Genomic DNA, 16,423 nt, shown 5'->3' with positions numbered 1-16,423 from the left:
CGGGTTATGCACAATGTCGCTATTCGTCTGCGCCCAATCATCGTCAACGATGACGAGCATATCGAACACACCATAATCTAAATCTAAATATCTGCAGTGGGGTTTACGTGTCGAATAAAATGTGTGCACGCCACAGTTTATAACTAATTTACGTTTTCTTTTCATGTAGTTCAATAATTGTCACTCTGTAAGAACCATTTCAGATATGGTGCCACAGAGGGACTTTAACATAATGCTCGTCGTTAAAGGTCAGTGAGTTATCTCATAAAACATAAGAAACAGAAGATACGCACATGATATTTTTATATATGTTCAAAGAATGTTGAGTTGGCCCCAGTTTACTTTTGGAAATATTTACGAAGATGACGGAAGTTCTGAGCAAAGGCATCTTTTGAATTAAATCACAGCATTGCTGCTGCGATTGTTTTCATGTTCTTCTAAATGTAAAGCACATGGTACGCTCTGAGACCGTCAGGGTTGTCTGTCCTACTTCAGATCTGGTTCCCCGTTGTGTTGTTTAGCAGAAAAGTTTGCTCTTAGTCACAAGCGTAAATAAAATCTCTGTCAAGGTTCATCCAAACTGCCTTAAGTTGGTTAGTCAATAAGAGCCAGCTCTCCTCCTCGGTCGTATCGTTGTGAATGACGTCGTTTACATTGTCCTTGCTGATTATTTTAAGTGACGAGAGTCTCAGAGGCCGTCTGCCATTTCATGACAACATTTGATGCACTTGTTCAGTGTTGGTTGTTGTTTCATATTTTGATGATTAATACAAACATGGTGCAGTGTCAAGGTTTCTCTGTTTTTTTCTTCTTTACGTCCTGAAGTGTTCAAAGCAATTATGAACACATTTTCTCCTCGCGGTAGCTGATCTTTGTTCTTGAACCAACATCGCATGCTTCTGTGTTAAATTTCCTCGTATATTGTGAGAAATAATTATGATTATTGTTCCACTGTACTGTCAGTGCTATCAAAGGATCTATGCACACCATCTTCGAATGCCCACAGGGGAAAGATCTGCTCCAGCTTAACACAGTGTGTCGCTTCTTGGAGCCTTTTGTCCGCGTTGATAATAGTCCAGTCACTGAACCTTTTACAACCTGCATTAGATGAACAGATGAGTAGCAAAAAATCGAAAGCATTAGGAAAAATAAGCGAGAGAAGCAGTACACGGACAGCGCGTACTAGAACATGAAACTGTTTAATGAGGCATCTGCTAAGGCGTTCCAACATTAGAGGACGAACATTTTTAGAGGAAAAAGACTAGAATATGTCAAACAGATGATCGAAGACGTTACATGTGTATTTAGTGATGAGAGGATTCGCACATGAGAAGAAGAAAAGGAAGACAATATAAAACCAGTTTTAAGAGGGTTTACTAGAAACTGGGGAAACACTTTAATTGTTGCGCGGTATACAGGGTGTCTGAAGTGATGGTCAATATTCAGGGATATAACAGGAATGATCATTCGAAACGAAGTCAAGTAAACGTGGGCTCTAAAACGCATATCTTAAGAGCTACAAGTAGTTCCAGATCTTTGATACTGTGAAACAAATCTCTTCTACTGCAAGCTCTTTGCTTTCCGTATTTTGGGAAGTGGTAGTATGGTACAAAACACAAAAAATGACCAGTAAAATGTGCTCTAAAATGCATACCTTAACAGCTAGGCGCACCTGTTCATCTTCGGTACTTTGAAACACAGCTCTTCTAATGAACAAGTGCTCTAACTTTGAAGGTACGAATTTTAGAGTACATGTTTATTGGACTTTTTTTTCTTGTTTTGGTCCATACTAACACTTCCCAAAATATGGAAAGCAAACAGCTTGCAGTTGAAAAGATTTATTTCACAATATTTAAGATCAAGAGTGTCTCATAGGTCTTAAAGTATGCGTTTTTGTTACATCCATGAATATTGGCCATCACTTTTGAAACGCCCTGTATGCAGCTTCGCCAAAAAGTCAACACTTTAGTGAAGATGAAGCAGAAGTTACGTACACATTCCGTTATTTTCTGTGTAGCATATTTTGTATTATTAATCATTTGTGCCACATATTCTGCCAAAATCGCCCTGAACGTATCTGCCAGTAGTAAGAATGAAGACTTTCTGAGAGTGACACTGAGCGGAAACTTACAAATTAGACCACCTAACCGAAATTTTTTGGTGCAGCAGCACGTGTAGCAGATTCTAAACTATAGATACAAATTTTCCGCAATGAATAATTACATAGTAATTTTCCAAATAGTAACAAAAACAAACTGCTTAGCAAACAAGAAGTAACATGTGTGAGAATAAAGAACGTCGCAAATGCGTCCTGTGTGAAAGAGACACTGGATCGTTTCTCCATCCTGAGTAGGAATGCTCCCTTTCATCACCGACTCGTCTAGAGAATAGGATAGAATTAATATTTGCGGTCGCGCGCACTGATTTCGCGGAAGGCCGAAATCTATCAGCTTGCGATTGGTCTCGGTAAGTGGCACAGCCAAAAATAATCCCAGCACGCCAGCCACTACTGCGATAATACGATAACTAAGTACTGGAAAACGGATTGCAGTTCCGGCAGTGTTACATTCAAATCGACAATCGAATGACCACATTACGAGGGCGGTGACGTGTAATAATTCTTGACACTCCCATACTTGTCCCTTTCAACACAGAACGTAGAATTCGTACAGCGTTTTATTTCACCAGTTTTATGTGTCTATTACTCTGAGGGTAAGAGCAAAAGTGTTGCGTCGGTCTGTGGACTTCGGCCGGCGGGCATAGCTGCACAGTGTTTGCCAGAAACTTCTGCAAGCGCAGAGACCAGAACCGCTGGCGGCTGCACGTGTTCCTGCATCAAACGCACACACACCGCGGTGGCCAGGCAATTTCACAGTTGAATACCGGCGCTGTATCCGGAATGAGATGGCCACTTGAGCACTTCCTCATTAACCCTGAATAGCACAGAGAGATGCGGCAGCAAGTGCACGGAAATGCTGGCTGCACACCTCACCCCAAGCACGCGGTCAGCTCACCTGCTCACCGAACGTTACCACATCTGACGAACAGAACATCAAAGCACAAGTAATAACTACGGGTAATTCCTTGTTTGTAATTGAAATGCAGCAACTGAAACAGTTCCGTATTACTGGTTAACTGAAAATAATAATTAATTGGACATTATTTCAAGCTGAGATACATCCGCGACAACCGATTAATATTGAAACATTTTATTGCACTCTACTGTCACATTTGTTGTTATAAATATGTACTGGTTTCGTTCAAATTTCGGATGGCTTCGGGCCTCTTAAAACAAATGATAGATATCCTCAGTTTTATCTCACATTGCATATCTCAAACATGCTTATGACGAATATAAATATGTGTACGAGAGCAACTGCATTTACAGAAACCCGTGAATTGTGTGTGTTGTGCGCAGCTCCCGTAAGTCACTTATCTGCTATATTACGAAGTCAAGAATCACAAACGCGTGTGGCCGAGTATGTTACGAGGTGTCGCCATTTCATTGTGGGACATCACGATGATAAACGACTTAACGCAATGGTTTTATCATTCTGATTTAGTATATACAGAGGACGGCACCTTCCAACATTCTTGAACACACCCTTTCATAATTACTGACTATGTATTGGAAAATGGTTCAAATGGCTCTGAGCACTATGGGACTCAACTGCTGTGGTCATTAGTCCCCTAGAACTTAGAACTACTTAAACCTAACTAACCTAAAGACATCACACACATCCATGCCCGAGGCAGGATTCGAACCTGCGACCGTAGCAGTCGCACGGTTCCGGACTGCTCGCCTAGACCACCGCGGCCGGCGTTCTATTGGACCGTTTGGTTATTACTGAAATGCAGCAACTCACGGAGACCCAGAATGGGCTGCAGATATATTACGGCAGCGAAACTTTGAAGATACGCCAACGCGTTAATGCTGAACAGATTTACTCTAGAAACAAATTAGTCCCCATTGTCGACACCAGGTGCAAATTTGACGTGAAATATTTGGATGACCATGCGACTTCCGCGCTGACATCTGAAAAGCCATAACTTGAATCAACAGTGTGGCTATCGAGAAGAGAGGCGTGCCCTGTTATTGAAATTATTTTACGTTAGTAGCAGCAGCTAAAGGGCTGCAGTGAAAAAATATCTGCGAGTGGAAGGTCTGACGAGAGTCTCTATGTTATTAAATGGTTTAAAGATGATGATGATGGAACACGAGTGAACTTGGTGTGACACCTGGAAGAGGATGGCGTCGTCTCGCGGAGGAAATTATTGCTTAAGTTGCTGTTGATGTAACTGACCATGCAGCACGTGTCCCGTGTAGTGCAACTGCTCGAGCAGTGTTGCAAGAATTGTTCATCTCATGGTAAACAGTACAGAAAGTTTTGCGGTCTCTTTTTACACTGGTACCCATACAAGGCACAGACGGTGCAGCGTCGCAAACCTCATAACCCGCAGCAACATTCTGAATTTGCTCTTCGGTTTCTGGCACGAATCGAAGTTAATGACACGAGGCCGGATAATATTCTGTGGTGTGACGAAGCACATTTCGCACTACAGGTGAATACGAAACAATGGGCCTGACAGGCGTATCCTCAGTTCTGCACGCTATCGAGGCCTCCTTGTACAGCAAGGAATTTCCGCTTCGCAAGAGCGCAACTGTGCGGAAACCACTGGGGGCAACATCTCGTGTGGATCGCCCAGTGAAATCTCTGCTTAATGTAACCTTCCATAAATGTATTACCTCCCTTTGTTATCCACATGCATGACCTGCAAAATCACTTTTTGGCTGTGGGGATATCTAAAAGAACATCTTTGCCACGGACAAATACGGTCTCTACATGAACTGAAGGTCAGGATACACTTACACGTTGCTCAGATTCCACTGGAACTGCTGCGAGCATCTGTTGACCACGTCGTATTATGGATGCAGAATCTCGTTGACCTCTCCGGTATCCGTATTGAACAAATTGTGTAAGCGACGGGTAATAATGAAATCATCATAATGCCTTTCTCATTTGTTTGCCCTTTTTTGCTCATGTCCAATTCCTAATCCATTACATATGTAAACATTTACATACGCTTTCCCTGCAGTCACAGACCTAGAGTTTCACTGGTGATCAAAACTGTAACTTCTTTTTTCCGGCGTAAATTAATTTCAAATTGACGAATCAGCACATCTATCTAGTTTCGCTGCCATACATCACACAGTGGAGTTCTGTAAGTAGACGTTCATTATCTACAACAATGACATGGGAGCTGTACACAGCACATAGAACTACAGTTGGTATCTTACCGTTTTATAGTTACCGTATGTGGGTTTGAGTTTAATTTACCTAGCTTGAAATTCAGCATATTTTTCATTTGTTTGAATAGGGTTGAAAATGTTCGAAATTTGAACGAAACGGGTACTCATTATTAAGAAAAATACGACAGCAGACTTAAGAAAATATTGGTAAAGAGTAATGCCATGCACTTGTTTCAAACTCTGTAGATGTATCTGCTGGTGACAAAGACTATTGAATTTTTCCGATATGTCAATGGCGGCACGGCGAGAGGCAGAAGACAGCGGCTATGTTAAACCATTATTTGTAACTTGATGCAGCCATTTCATAATCTTGTAGTAAGAAACATTAAAGTGGAGCGGTTTCAGATGGGAACTTTTGGTAAAACAAATAACGAAAACACTGTTTGCAATTGAGTTTATGTTGAGAAACGAGTTTTTCATGAGGGTGAGATACACGGAAATATAGTGGTTTTTGAGAAAAAGTGTCTTTGGTGTAACCCTGCAATCTTTCATATTTATGAAGATAAAATTGACAAATAAGCTGACTGCGTCAGACTTAACTGAAAAATTGGGCGATATGTGGCAGCAGACACATTGCAGAACTTCCATCGTAAACATGCGGTTAGGAAACAGTTATCACTCCCAAAGGCGCTGTGTGCAAGAGACATTAACTCATTGGCTTTAATTAGGAAACAATTCTAAAGGTGCTTGTAAGTAATAGGTATCGGGTCATTAGCATTAATGTTTAAAAAAGCATATTTGCAGAAACGCTATAGTCGAGTTTGAAACAAGTGACGGCATTATTCTGCCGTAAGTTACAGCTCACACTGTACTTACATTACACGTACGAAATTTCCCGTAATCTTCATTACTACTGTCTGATCTATAGACTAAAAATACAACTAAAAATATCTTTCTTATATACTAAAATGAAACTATATTGAATGAAAGATTTACAAATAATATACGTAGAAAACGAATAATGAACACCCATATTTACATACTTTAATATTAATCTGTTTGAAATCAGCTGCATTATGATTACGATACACAATTTCAGAGGCTGCTTGGATTTTGTCATATTACGTAGCTGAAGTGTTATGCATTAGATCTCTCTACATTTTTCCTGTATTTTTCATAATTCCGTTACTTATAATCATATAATCTTAAACCTCCCTGTTTAATTAAGTTTACCATGCAAGCGTGGATCCCTATCTAATCCGAAGAACTTTGTATCTGTATTATTTTTTAGCGTGTTCGATTTACAAATTCTCTCTTTTTATGAAGCATGTCATACGGGTCGCTGACTCCAGAAATTATTTATTTCACAGTTGGAATTTCGGCCTTGGGGCTATCATCAAGTGATATTGCAACAGCTAAAATATAAACAAGAAGCAGAAAGTTTATGTACAGAATTGTACGGACATAATACTGTCTACATGACAAATTTGTGCATCTCTGTATATACACATTGTGCTTCATTTTTATATATTTTTGTTTTTGCAGTACCACTTGATAATGGCCCGAAGGCCGAAATTGCAAATGTGAAGTAAGTGATTCCTATAGTCAACAGCAGACATGATGTCCTTTAAAAAATTCTACAAGACCGTAAAACCCGACCACGAGAATTATTTCTTTTCAGTTATGTAAACAAAAGAATTGACTAATTACATAAACAAAGGTTTTAAATTTTTAGGCAAATGAGACAATTTCATTAACGTAACTTTTTTAAAAATTTTATTGAAGTAAAACCATCGATCATCAAATTGACAGTTTGACTAACCAGCGCGATGCTTTATTACGGATTGTTTTATTCAAAGTGCTACGCCTGTGGTTTCCTGTGATTTAAGTTCGTTAATTTTGGCTAAAGGAGTGGGAGAGAGCGGCTTGTGAAATTTAATTTTCCGTGCAATTCGCCATAGCCGATATGGTGTACAGTGTAACAGTTTCTAAAATCAAAAGGTGTGAGTTTTGTTTAAGTATTTACCTAACAAGATACACTTCCTAGTTAAATGAAACACGCGGAAATTAAAGCAATAAAAGAAACCTTAAGTTTGTACGTATGTACATATTCCGAGAAACTGGGTTCGTATGACAACTGCTTGCTTACCTATGTTGAAGTCACAATAAACGTTCTGCATTGAAACGACGCTAGCTTAAAAAGAAAAAAAGAAAGTCCTGTGATTTCTTTGTTGAGTCCAGTAAAGCTAACACATTTGCCGGAGATGACTTCAAGCTACAATGTGCCTGTGTACGATAGACCCTTCTATACAAGAATTGCGCAACAATGCCACAACAAAACCGGAGAGTAGCAAGTAATTCAACAATCCAAGCAACCGTCTTAACTTGTGTACATCTACGATTTAAAGTTCGGAGAGATAAGATTCTCGCCGACGATAATGCACTTACTTTTAATCCAGCGCTCGCGGCCAGCGGACGCCTAGCGTTCCACGGTGGGTATGATACGGCGCTATCGGCGCTCGCAACTGCTGACACGCCGTGCCGCCGCCGCAGTCTTTGCACTTCAGACTTTCTGCTGGCAGCGGGCGACCAAACAAGCGCCGAGCTGAGCCCGCAGTCGGTGTGGGAGGGCGGGCGGGCTTTTATCGCTGCCGACCTCCTGATTACAGGCTGCGCCGTGCTGTGTCGTCACTGCAGCTTGACGTCAGTCACATCGCTGCCGGTGCGCTCTCCGGTCCTCGGTGGTAAAGTTGCCGTTGCGTCTCACGGTGGTCCCGAGCTTTCGTAGTACCGCACTTGGCGCCAACTAGACGGTCCCTAGTGCGATGATTAGCGTGGGCAGGAAACGGACGAGGTGACGTGCGGCGGCCAATGACAGAGTTCATTCCGTGATGCGACGCCCGGTCAAGTAGCGGAGCGGTGCAGTTGCTTAATAAGAAGTTCCCGCTCCAGTGAAGGCAGAAAAGAGGGCCGCAGCCGGGAGTGGGGGAAGACCTAGGGCAGCGGCGGTGGGGGGACGCCACGTGACGTAGCGCAAGGGCGAGGGCCCCCAGAAGACGCGGCGGGCGCAAGCGGGAAGTAGGTGACCTGGGTCTGGCCCGTTAGCCACACCACCCTCGCTACAAGCCCTCCACACAACCACGGCTGCTATATACACACACACACACACACACACACACACACAAACACACACACGTCGTACGAAACGTCATCGGTAATCATAGTTACTAAAGTTTATAAAATATCTTAGAAGAAAGATAAAGGAAAGGCAAACCCCCGTTTTTAGCATTTGTAGACTTAGAGAAAGCTTTTGACAATGTTGACTGGAATAATCTCTTTCAAATTCTAAAGGTGGCAGGGGTAAAATACAGGGAGCGAAAGGCTATTTATGATTTGTACAGAAAGCAGATGGCAGTTATAACAGTCGAGGGGTATGAAAGGGAAGCAGCCGTTGGGAAGGGAGTGAGACAGGGTTGTAGCCTATGCCCGATGTTATTCAATCTGTATATTGAGCAAGCAGTAAAGGAAACAAAAGAAAAATTCGGAGTAGGTATTAAAACCCATGGAGAAGAAATAAAAACTTTGAGGTTCGCCGATGACATTGTATTTCTGTCAGAGACAGCAAAGGACTTGGAAGAGCAGTTGAACGGAATGGACAGTGTCTTGAAAGGAGGATATAAGATGAACATCAGCAAAAGCAAAACGAGGATAATGGAATGTAGTCGAATTAAGTCGGGTGATGCTGCGGGAATTACATTAGGAAATGAGACGATTAAAGCAGTAAAGGAGTTTTGCTATTTGGGGAGCAAAACAACTGATGATGGTCGAAGTAGAGAGGATATAAAATGTATACTGGCAATGGCAAGGAAAGCGTTTCTGAAGAAGACAAATTTGTTAACATCGAGTTAAGTGTCAGGAAGTAGTTTCTGAACATATTTGTATGGAGTGTAGAAGTGAAACATGGACGATAAATAATTCGGACAAGAAGAGGGTAGAAGCTTTCGAAATGTGGTGCTACAGAAGAATGCTGATGATTAGATGGGTATATCACATAACTAATGATGAAGTATTGAATAGAACTGGGGAGCAGAGGAGTATGTGGCACAACTTGACAGAAAGAAGGGATCGGTTGGTAGCACATGTTCTGAGGCATCAAGGTATCACAAATTTAGCATTAGAGGGCAAAAATCGTAGAGGGAGGCCGAGAGATGAAGACACTATGCATATTCAGAAGGATGTAGGTTGCAGTAAGTACTGGGAGATGAAGAAGCTTGCACAGGATAGAGTAGCATGGAGAGCTGCATCAAACCAGTCTCAGGACTGAAGATCATTACTACAGCAACATAATGTCAATGGAAATTATGTCAGACTAGTTCTTATTTCAAAAAGCAGATACCTTTTTCGATCAGCCAGTAGTCATCATCAAACTGTCTCAATGTATATACTGCAAGCAGTGACACACGTTAACTTACGGTGATATAGCAACGCCGACCGTAACGTCGCTGTTGCCGATGAGTCTTCTGGGCCTGAGGTCATCAAATAGTTAAAGAGGAGGGGGGATTGGTAGAGGAGTGGCCATGAGTACAAGGAACCAATTTATTCCAGGTTAACGCTACGTATGCGAATTTTTAGGGGTGAATGTGTCCAATTTGGTTACAACGAGGCCAGTAAGCCTTACCGAAACTTTTGCATAGTCATGAATTTGTGGAGAGTCGATGCGGGTCCCCGATTAATATTTTGTTCGTCCACTTTGGTGCAATTGCTCTGCTTCGTAAGATTTTTCGCGGCAAGGAGGCGCTTTCACTGTTCGCACTTTTGAGAAAAGGAAGCAGGTCGACAAAGACTGCATAATTTTAAAATCTAGTTACTTGTCTTTGCAATAGATTCATACTTTTTTAAAAATTTGTTTGGATATTACTTCAGTTATTACCATATGACTGCGTCGCTCTGCCAAAAGTATGAGACTACAGCTAACAGGTTTTTTTTCTGAATACATCCTGGCTCCTATGAAGATGGTTTTTTTGCTGATAGACTTGAAATGAGAACATGCTCAACAATTTTGATGCTACTTAAGATGAGCATAAACACAGACGCGTATACCTGACATTTTTATAAAAAAAATGTTAAACGTTATTATTGACTAACGGACCCCAAGAAGTCTTAGCGATGGCGGTTTTCTTAAACTGTGCATTTCCGCTCGTTTCCGTCGCTAAGTGTGAGTAATGAAAGAAACCATCAGTAGGATAAAACCTGGTGCTAACGCACAGAGAGTGAGGTACCGAATTTAACGCCACTATCTGGCAGATCGAACACCGTCAACAGATATGAGATTGGTTTGCAGTTGAACCCACGGCTCTCTTGTGGAGTCTAATCACTGCGAACTACATAATGTCATTCACATCACCGACAAAATGCTGGCAATAAACATTTCTTCTGGCATCAGCGCTCATTAATCATCATACATGATCGACATCGCGAACTTGAATTAAATACTATATTTTTGTGGAAAGTGGTCTTCCACAAACGATCTACATGTGATCCGTAGAAGAAAAAATTTGCTGTTACGTTTTGCACTGTCAAAACGGAATATTGTCTCATATTATAATAGTAACTGCTAAATAGTACAGACACCTTTTCATGTACTTTGGGCTAAATACTTATTAGAATATGGATTATCTACGTTGTGGCGTCTATTATGTATTATTATTTACTTCAATCACTTCGATCACTGCCAAGTTTGAAAATATCGACCATTCACATCTTTAATATTTTGAGATAACTTTATTGAAGGGGAAAAGTATTATTTGGACAAAAAATAATAATTGCTGTAAATTTATTGACAGAAATCTCACACAAAAATTTGAAATTCGTTAAGGTTAGTCTCTGATGTAATTACCAGCTGCCCATGGCAATTTAAGCCCAATAGTAACACGAAAACAATAATATAGGGACAAAATATCTTGGTTAACTTCTACTTATGCTAGCAACCGTAGCGTTTTACGCAACTCTGTGACAGATATAATACACACGGAAACGACCGAAATATTTGAAAGGGAAACAGAGTTGGAATGGCGTCTGGAAATATCATTTTCTCAGTTGAAGCTCTATCAGCTAAGGCTATCCGCCAAAAGGTAAAAATTCAGACTCGTACACTGTCAGCATCACTCTGCAAATTCCACGACACTATCGTAAATTTGAAATTTAAGAAAATGGGTGCGAAATCTTATGGGACTTAACTACTAAGGTCATCAGTCCCTAAGCTTACACACTACTTAACCTAAATTATCCTAAGGACAAACACACCCATGCCCGAGGGAGGACTCTAACCTCCGCCGGGACCAGCCTGGAATTTAAGAAAACAAAATATAACTCTCTTTTCTTGTCGAGACTTTGATCAAAGAGAGTTCCTCCACTGTCAATTATTTACCTGCAAGTATGCAGCTGTACGTGAATTTAATTATGTGTCGTATAAATGACGCATACCACGCAGGAACATTTGTCTTGAATATTAGTTATTGAACTCATAGTAAGTTGCCTGCTATTATTTGTTGAACTGGATGGCTTGCTATTAGACAACAGTTTCAGTACTAATTTATGGTTTTCGTTTTTATATTGCCCATCGGTAACTCGTATGCATTATTACGAAATTAGCAAGTACCGCTAACTATAATGACACTAATACTGTTACTTGTATTACTCCTTATACAACAATTATCCTGTCATACACGAAAATATACACTCCTAGATACGGAAGGTAGAGATTGTGCATCACTTCAGTAAAGCAAAAAATCGATACTCCGTGTTAACATACAGCCAGGACGCTTTTACTGCTCTAGTCATAGCTGACAAGTCAATGGACAACACGGCCTTTTAGTGTGGTCAGAATTCCAATACCTGCGTTTATGGTTTCTCCTCAGCGGGGAGCAATCGATGGGGTGCAGTGACGTCTGATGAGCATGTCTGTAAGCATACCGAGTCAATGAACTTTGTGGAGGTGGTACCTTACGAGTCAACGAACAGCTAATTTATCAAGATGCGTGGGCGGGTGGGAAAAATAGCATTCGCCAATATTCCGTTTAGAAAATTATATACTTTGCAAGTGATTAAAACTGGAAAGAAAGAGCTGCTGCGTTTTAGTATGCAAAATGAAACTACTATAAACTACCAACCACGATCCAGAAATACAGTAACGCTAAGAAATACAAACGTTACGTTTCTGTGACAGTTTTCTAGTCAGCCAGGAAATCACTAATACATAGATTGAAGTATCGAAATTGCTGTTTAAAAAGTCACTAATTTTGCTGAGATGAAATAATGATAATACAATGAATTAAGACTGGGAAACCAGCCTTGACGTAGCTGCAACGCTGTTACGATGGAAGTTCTACTTGCAGAATGCTGTTGAGTAAGATTTCTTGGCCTACTTTCTGAGTATCACAAATTTAATACTTTAAAGCCGTTAGTCTAGTTGGCTGCACGAGGAGTAGCCTTAAATCAGCTGTTATAATTTTTTATCTCGCAAATTGTTGATAAAGTGTAAAAGATGTGCCTTGGGCGCCAATATTCTAACCTCCCCCCTACGCTCTAATGAATAACTATGGCTGTTGGTAAATATGGTCGTGTAATGTCATCAAATGACAGCAGTACAGTGCTTGGTAAAATGACCTACATTGATGTGTTTATTCGACAACGGGTACTCCTACGGCATCTGAAACTAGGAAGGTTTTGCTTACCTTATGATGAAAACAATTAAGTGTATACAACATTTCTAGACGTGAGTGTACACTCACACATCTAATTCTCTGAACCATTCAATCGTTTCTACCGATTCGTGGTGAAACTCCGTTGTTCGTTTGTACACTCGAATGGGACAGTCAGTAACGATATGCTGGACTGACTGTAAGGAGACACCACGGTCAGAATTGGCAGAACTAGACTCTTCTCACTTGTGCGTTAGATAGCCACATCTGCCTTGTCCGGTTCGAATTCTCCGCTGACATCTGGAAAGATCTAATAACTGTATTCGCATAGAAGGTGTAGTAGGCTGTTTAGGTTTTTATATGGGTAACGCCACATAGCGCTCTATATGAAAATCACTGGCTGTGCTGTGTGCAGTCTGTGGCTAGTTTGCATTGTTGTCTGCCATTGCAGTGTTGTGCTGTAGGCTGTTAACAGCGCGTAGCGTTGCGCAGTTGGAGGTGAGCCGCCAGCAGTGGTGGATGTGGGGAGAGAGATGGCGGAGTTTTGAAATTTGTAAGACTGGATGTCATGAACTGCTATATATATTATGACTATTAAGGTAAATACATTGTTTGTTCTCTATTAAAATCTTTCATTCGCTAACTATGCCTATCAGTAGTTAGTGCCTTCCGTAGTTGAATCTTTTATTTAGCTGGCAGTAGTGGCGCTCGCTGTATTGCAGTAGTTCGAGTAACCAAGATTTTTGTGAGGTAAGTGATTTGTGAAAGGTATAGGTTAATGTTAGTCAGGGCCATTCTTTTGTAGGGATTATTGAAAGTCAGATTGCGTGGCGCTAAAAAATACTGTGTGTCAGTTTAAGCACAGTCATGTATTATTTTTCTAAGGGGACGTTTCAAAGGGTTCTCAACTACATGTTCGTTGAGCACAGATGACTGCTTCCACTGGATTTTCCATGAATGTTGCACCCTGTAAAAGGACTCAAGAAGGCTGGTCGTTGTTCTCCGTGACGGTTGTCTTGATTTCAAGCGTTGTGGTTCTGCGTATGCAATACGTCGATGAATGGCTAGCTGAGGAGTCTTTCTAAATATTGTTCCAGACCATTAGGAGAGTATCTAATCTTCTTAGAACTGGAGGTGGGATACTGCCGAGAATAGGAAGCCACAGGGTGTTCGTACTTCCAATACATACCAACGTAATTGTTCGCACTGTCTTACTGACTCGCATGTCTATCTCCTTCGTGTGAGCGTTATTGATTTAAGTCGAAAAGCAGTATCCAGCAATAAAATTTAAGGGCTGAGGCTGTGGCTCCTGAAACATGCGCGTTAGATTCCCGTGAGGTACCAGCAAGTTTTTGAAAAATTTTATTTCTCGATTTGGCTGAAGCCTTAGCTACATTCGAAAGATGCTACCTGAAAATGTTGTCGTTCTCTCCAGTATTATTCCTAGGAATTTTGATGTACTGGAGTCTAAGAAGGCTTGGCCTACGAATTTGGTTTTTGGGTTTGTAATTTGCTTGTCTGTTGCGTTGGTGAAATACAGATAAAACGGTTTTTTGAGGATTTAGACAGAGAGGCACCATTTCTTGACGTATACATCCAAGCCATCCATAAAAGTGAATAATGTGATTTAAGCGTAACAAATGTTGGTGCTCTGGGCCACCAAACAATTGTTATCAGCATAAATTAATATTCCTGGACATGATTCTGTACGTCGTGTGTGTACACACTGAACAGATGGGGAGCCAGAACAGATCCTTGAGGTAAGCCATTATTTAGTTTAAATACTCTGCCTCTGCCGTTGTCACAATAGATCTGGGACGAAGTATTGCTTTAAATTTTGTTAAGCTTGTCTATTAATTTACCATGGATCGAATGAAGCGATCGCATGTTGGAATGTGAAACTCCAAATAACCATCACCAAGGAGTGGATAATATCTCCGCCGATGCTAGGGTGGTAACCGAAACCCTATATTATTTAAAATTCCAAAGATTTTTAGAATTTAAACACCCAGTAGGGGGATTAAGTTTATTCTGTAACACTTTAAAATGGTTCAAATGGCTCTGAGCACTATGGGACTTAACTGAGGTCGTTAGTCCCCTAGAACTTTGAACTACTTAAACCTAACTAACCTAAGGACATCACACACATCCATGCCCGAGGTAGGATTCGAACCTACAGAGATATCAGCTTGCTTCTTATTATTCCTTACTGGCATCTTTGCTCTTATCGCAGTGGTATTTCTGCTCTTATGGTTTTCTCTGTTGCAACGAGAAAAAAATGCAATTTTTAGTGTCATTAATTTTCAGTCATGAAGGTTTGTAATGGAAACTTCGGTGACTTACAGGTTACGCTACGCTGTTCCACCAACGAAAATGTTAGCCTCTTTCGATACTCGACTGTGAAACCAACTACAGATGAGCTAATATAATGACAAAGAACACAATAAAACGCTGAGATACCCATCGACTTCACACTATTAGTAATCGCTCTACGATTTTTGTTTTTATTCTGGAGTGAGACCATTTACATTTATACCATTTGCAGAGTGCGTTTGGCAGTTCTCGCGTGACGGGGTCATAATCTAAAGCAATCCGTCTATCAAACTACTGAAGAGGAAAAAATGCAAATTTAGTTGATCACTGTCAGAATTTACATTCCGTGCATTTGCAAGCGGATGCAACCGATACCACACGGGAGTATTTTAACTGGTCTCGCTGGCTTTGCTCCGATGAAGTTTCGATCGATTCCAGTGGTGCACTACCTCCGCATCCGTAATGCTTTCCGCAGGCAATATAATTACCATTGCGTGATACACGACGGAATCAAAACAGCCCTCGTGGCCTACAAGGGGGATGATTTTAACTATGCATGGCCCCCTCTGAGCTACAGTTCTGGATTAAGAGCTGGAAAGGCAAAGTTCTCGGTCATCCAAGGGCACGAAAAAAAGTTCTCGTTGCTCTGCAATAAGGCAAAATATTAATTTGCACGTCCATAATGAGTCATTCTAATGCGTGTCCACAGCCTCTAAAATTTCTTTAAATGACGTCATTTTCCGATATTAGATGTGACTTTTTATTGTTCCATTGCAACTTCGGATTACATGCTATTGTCAAGCATCTGCAGAGGTATAATAGTACAATGACCTAGAAACATATGGGAACAGTGAGTATAACAAAATTTGCAGGCTGGTTCCGTTCACCTATTTACAACATTCGAATCGATGTTATGGCATACGAACACGTAAAAAAAAAATAAATAAAAAAAAACCATTTACTGTACCGTAATTATTCTCGCTGCAGTAACTCCTGAAGGGAAGAAATGGGGTGGGGAGGGGGTGGGAGAGACAATCCTACGAGTGTTGTTTTTTTAAGCTGCGTTTATGCAGTAACGTGACATCGAATTTTAAAAGTATGTAAATGTTAGCAGAATGCAAATTTTCTTGTACATTCAGCGGTTCTATTATCTTTCCTG

General features: G+C 40.8%; 2 protein-coding genes across 2 annotated transcripts in view; both read right to left on the bottom strand.

Moving 5' to 3' along the window:
* LOC126346910 (uncharacterized) overlaps window positions 1-8,204 on the bottom strand; it is a 34,987-nt gene extending 26,783 nt beyond the window's left edge. The window contains exon 1 of the mRNA XM_050002227.1: window positions 7,700-8,204. Within this exon, the coding sequence (XP_049858184.1) occupies window position 7,700 (1 nt within the window). The 5' untranslated portion in view covers window positions 7,701-8,204. The remainder of the gene's footprint in view (window positions 1-7,699) is intronic.
* LOC126346894 (uncharacterized) overlaps window positions 1-16,423 on the bottom strand; it is a 482,372-nt gene that overhangs the window by 71,938 nt on the left and 394,011 nt on the right. The gene's annotated exons all lie outside the window — the stretch shown is intronic.

Source organism: Schistocerca gregaria, chromosome 1 (genome assembly GCF_023897955.1).
Source record: "Schistocerca gregaria isolate iqSchGreg1 chromosome 1, iqSchGreg1.2, whole genome shotgun sequence".
NCBI classification, from domain to species: Eukaryota; Metazoa; Arthropoda; class Insecta; order Orthoptera; family Acrididae; genus Schistocerca; species Schistocerca gregaria.
The sequence above is the reverse complement of the archived record's forward strand: the minus strand, read 5'-3'. Positions and strand labels throughout refer to the sequence as shown.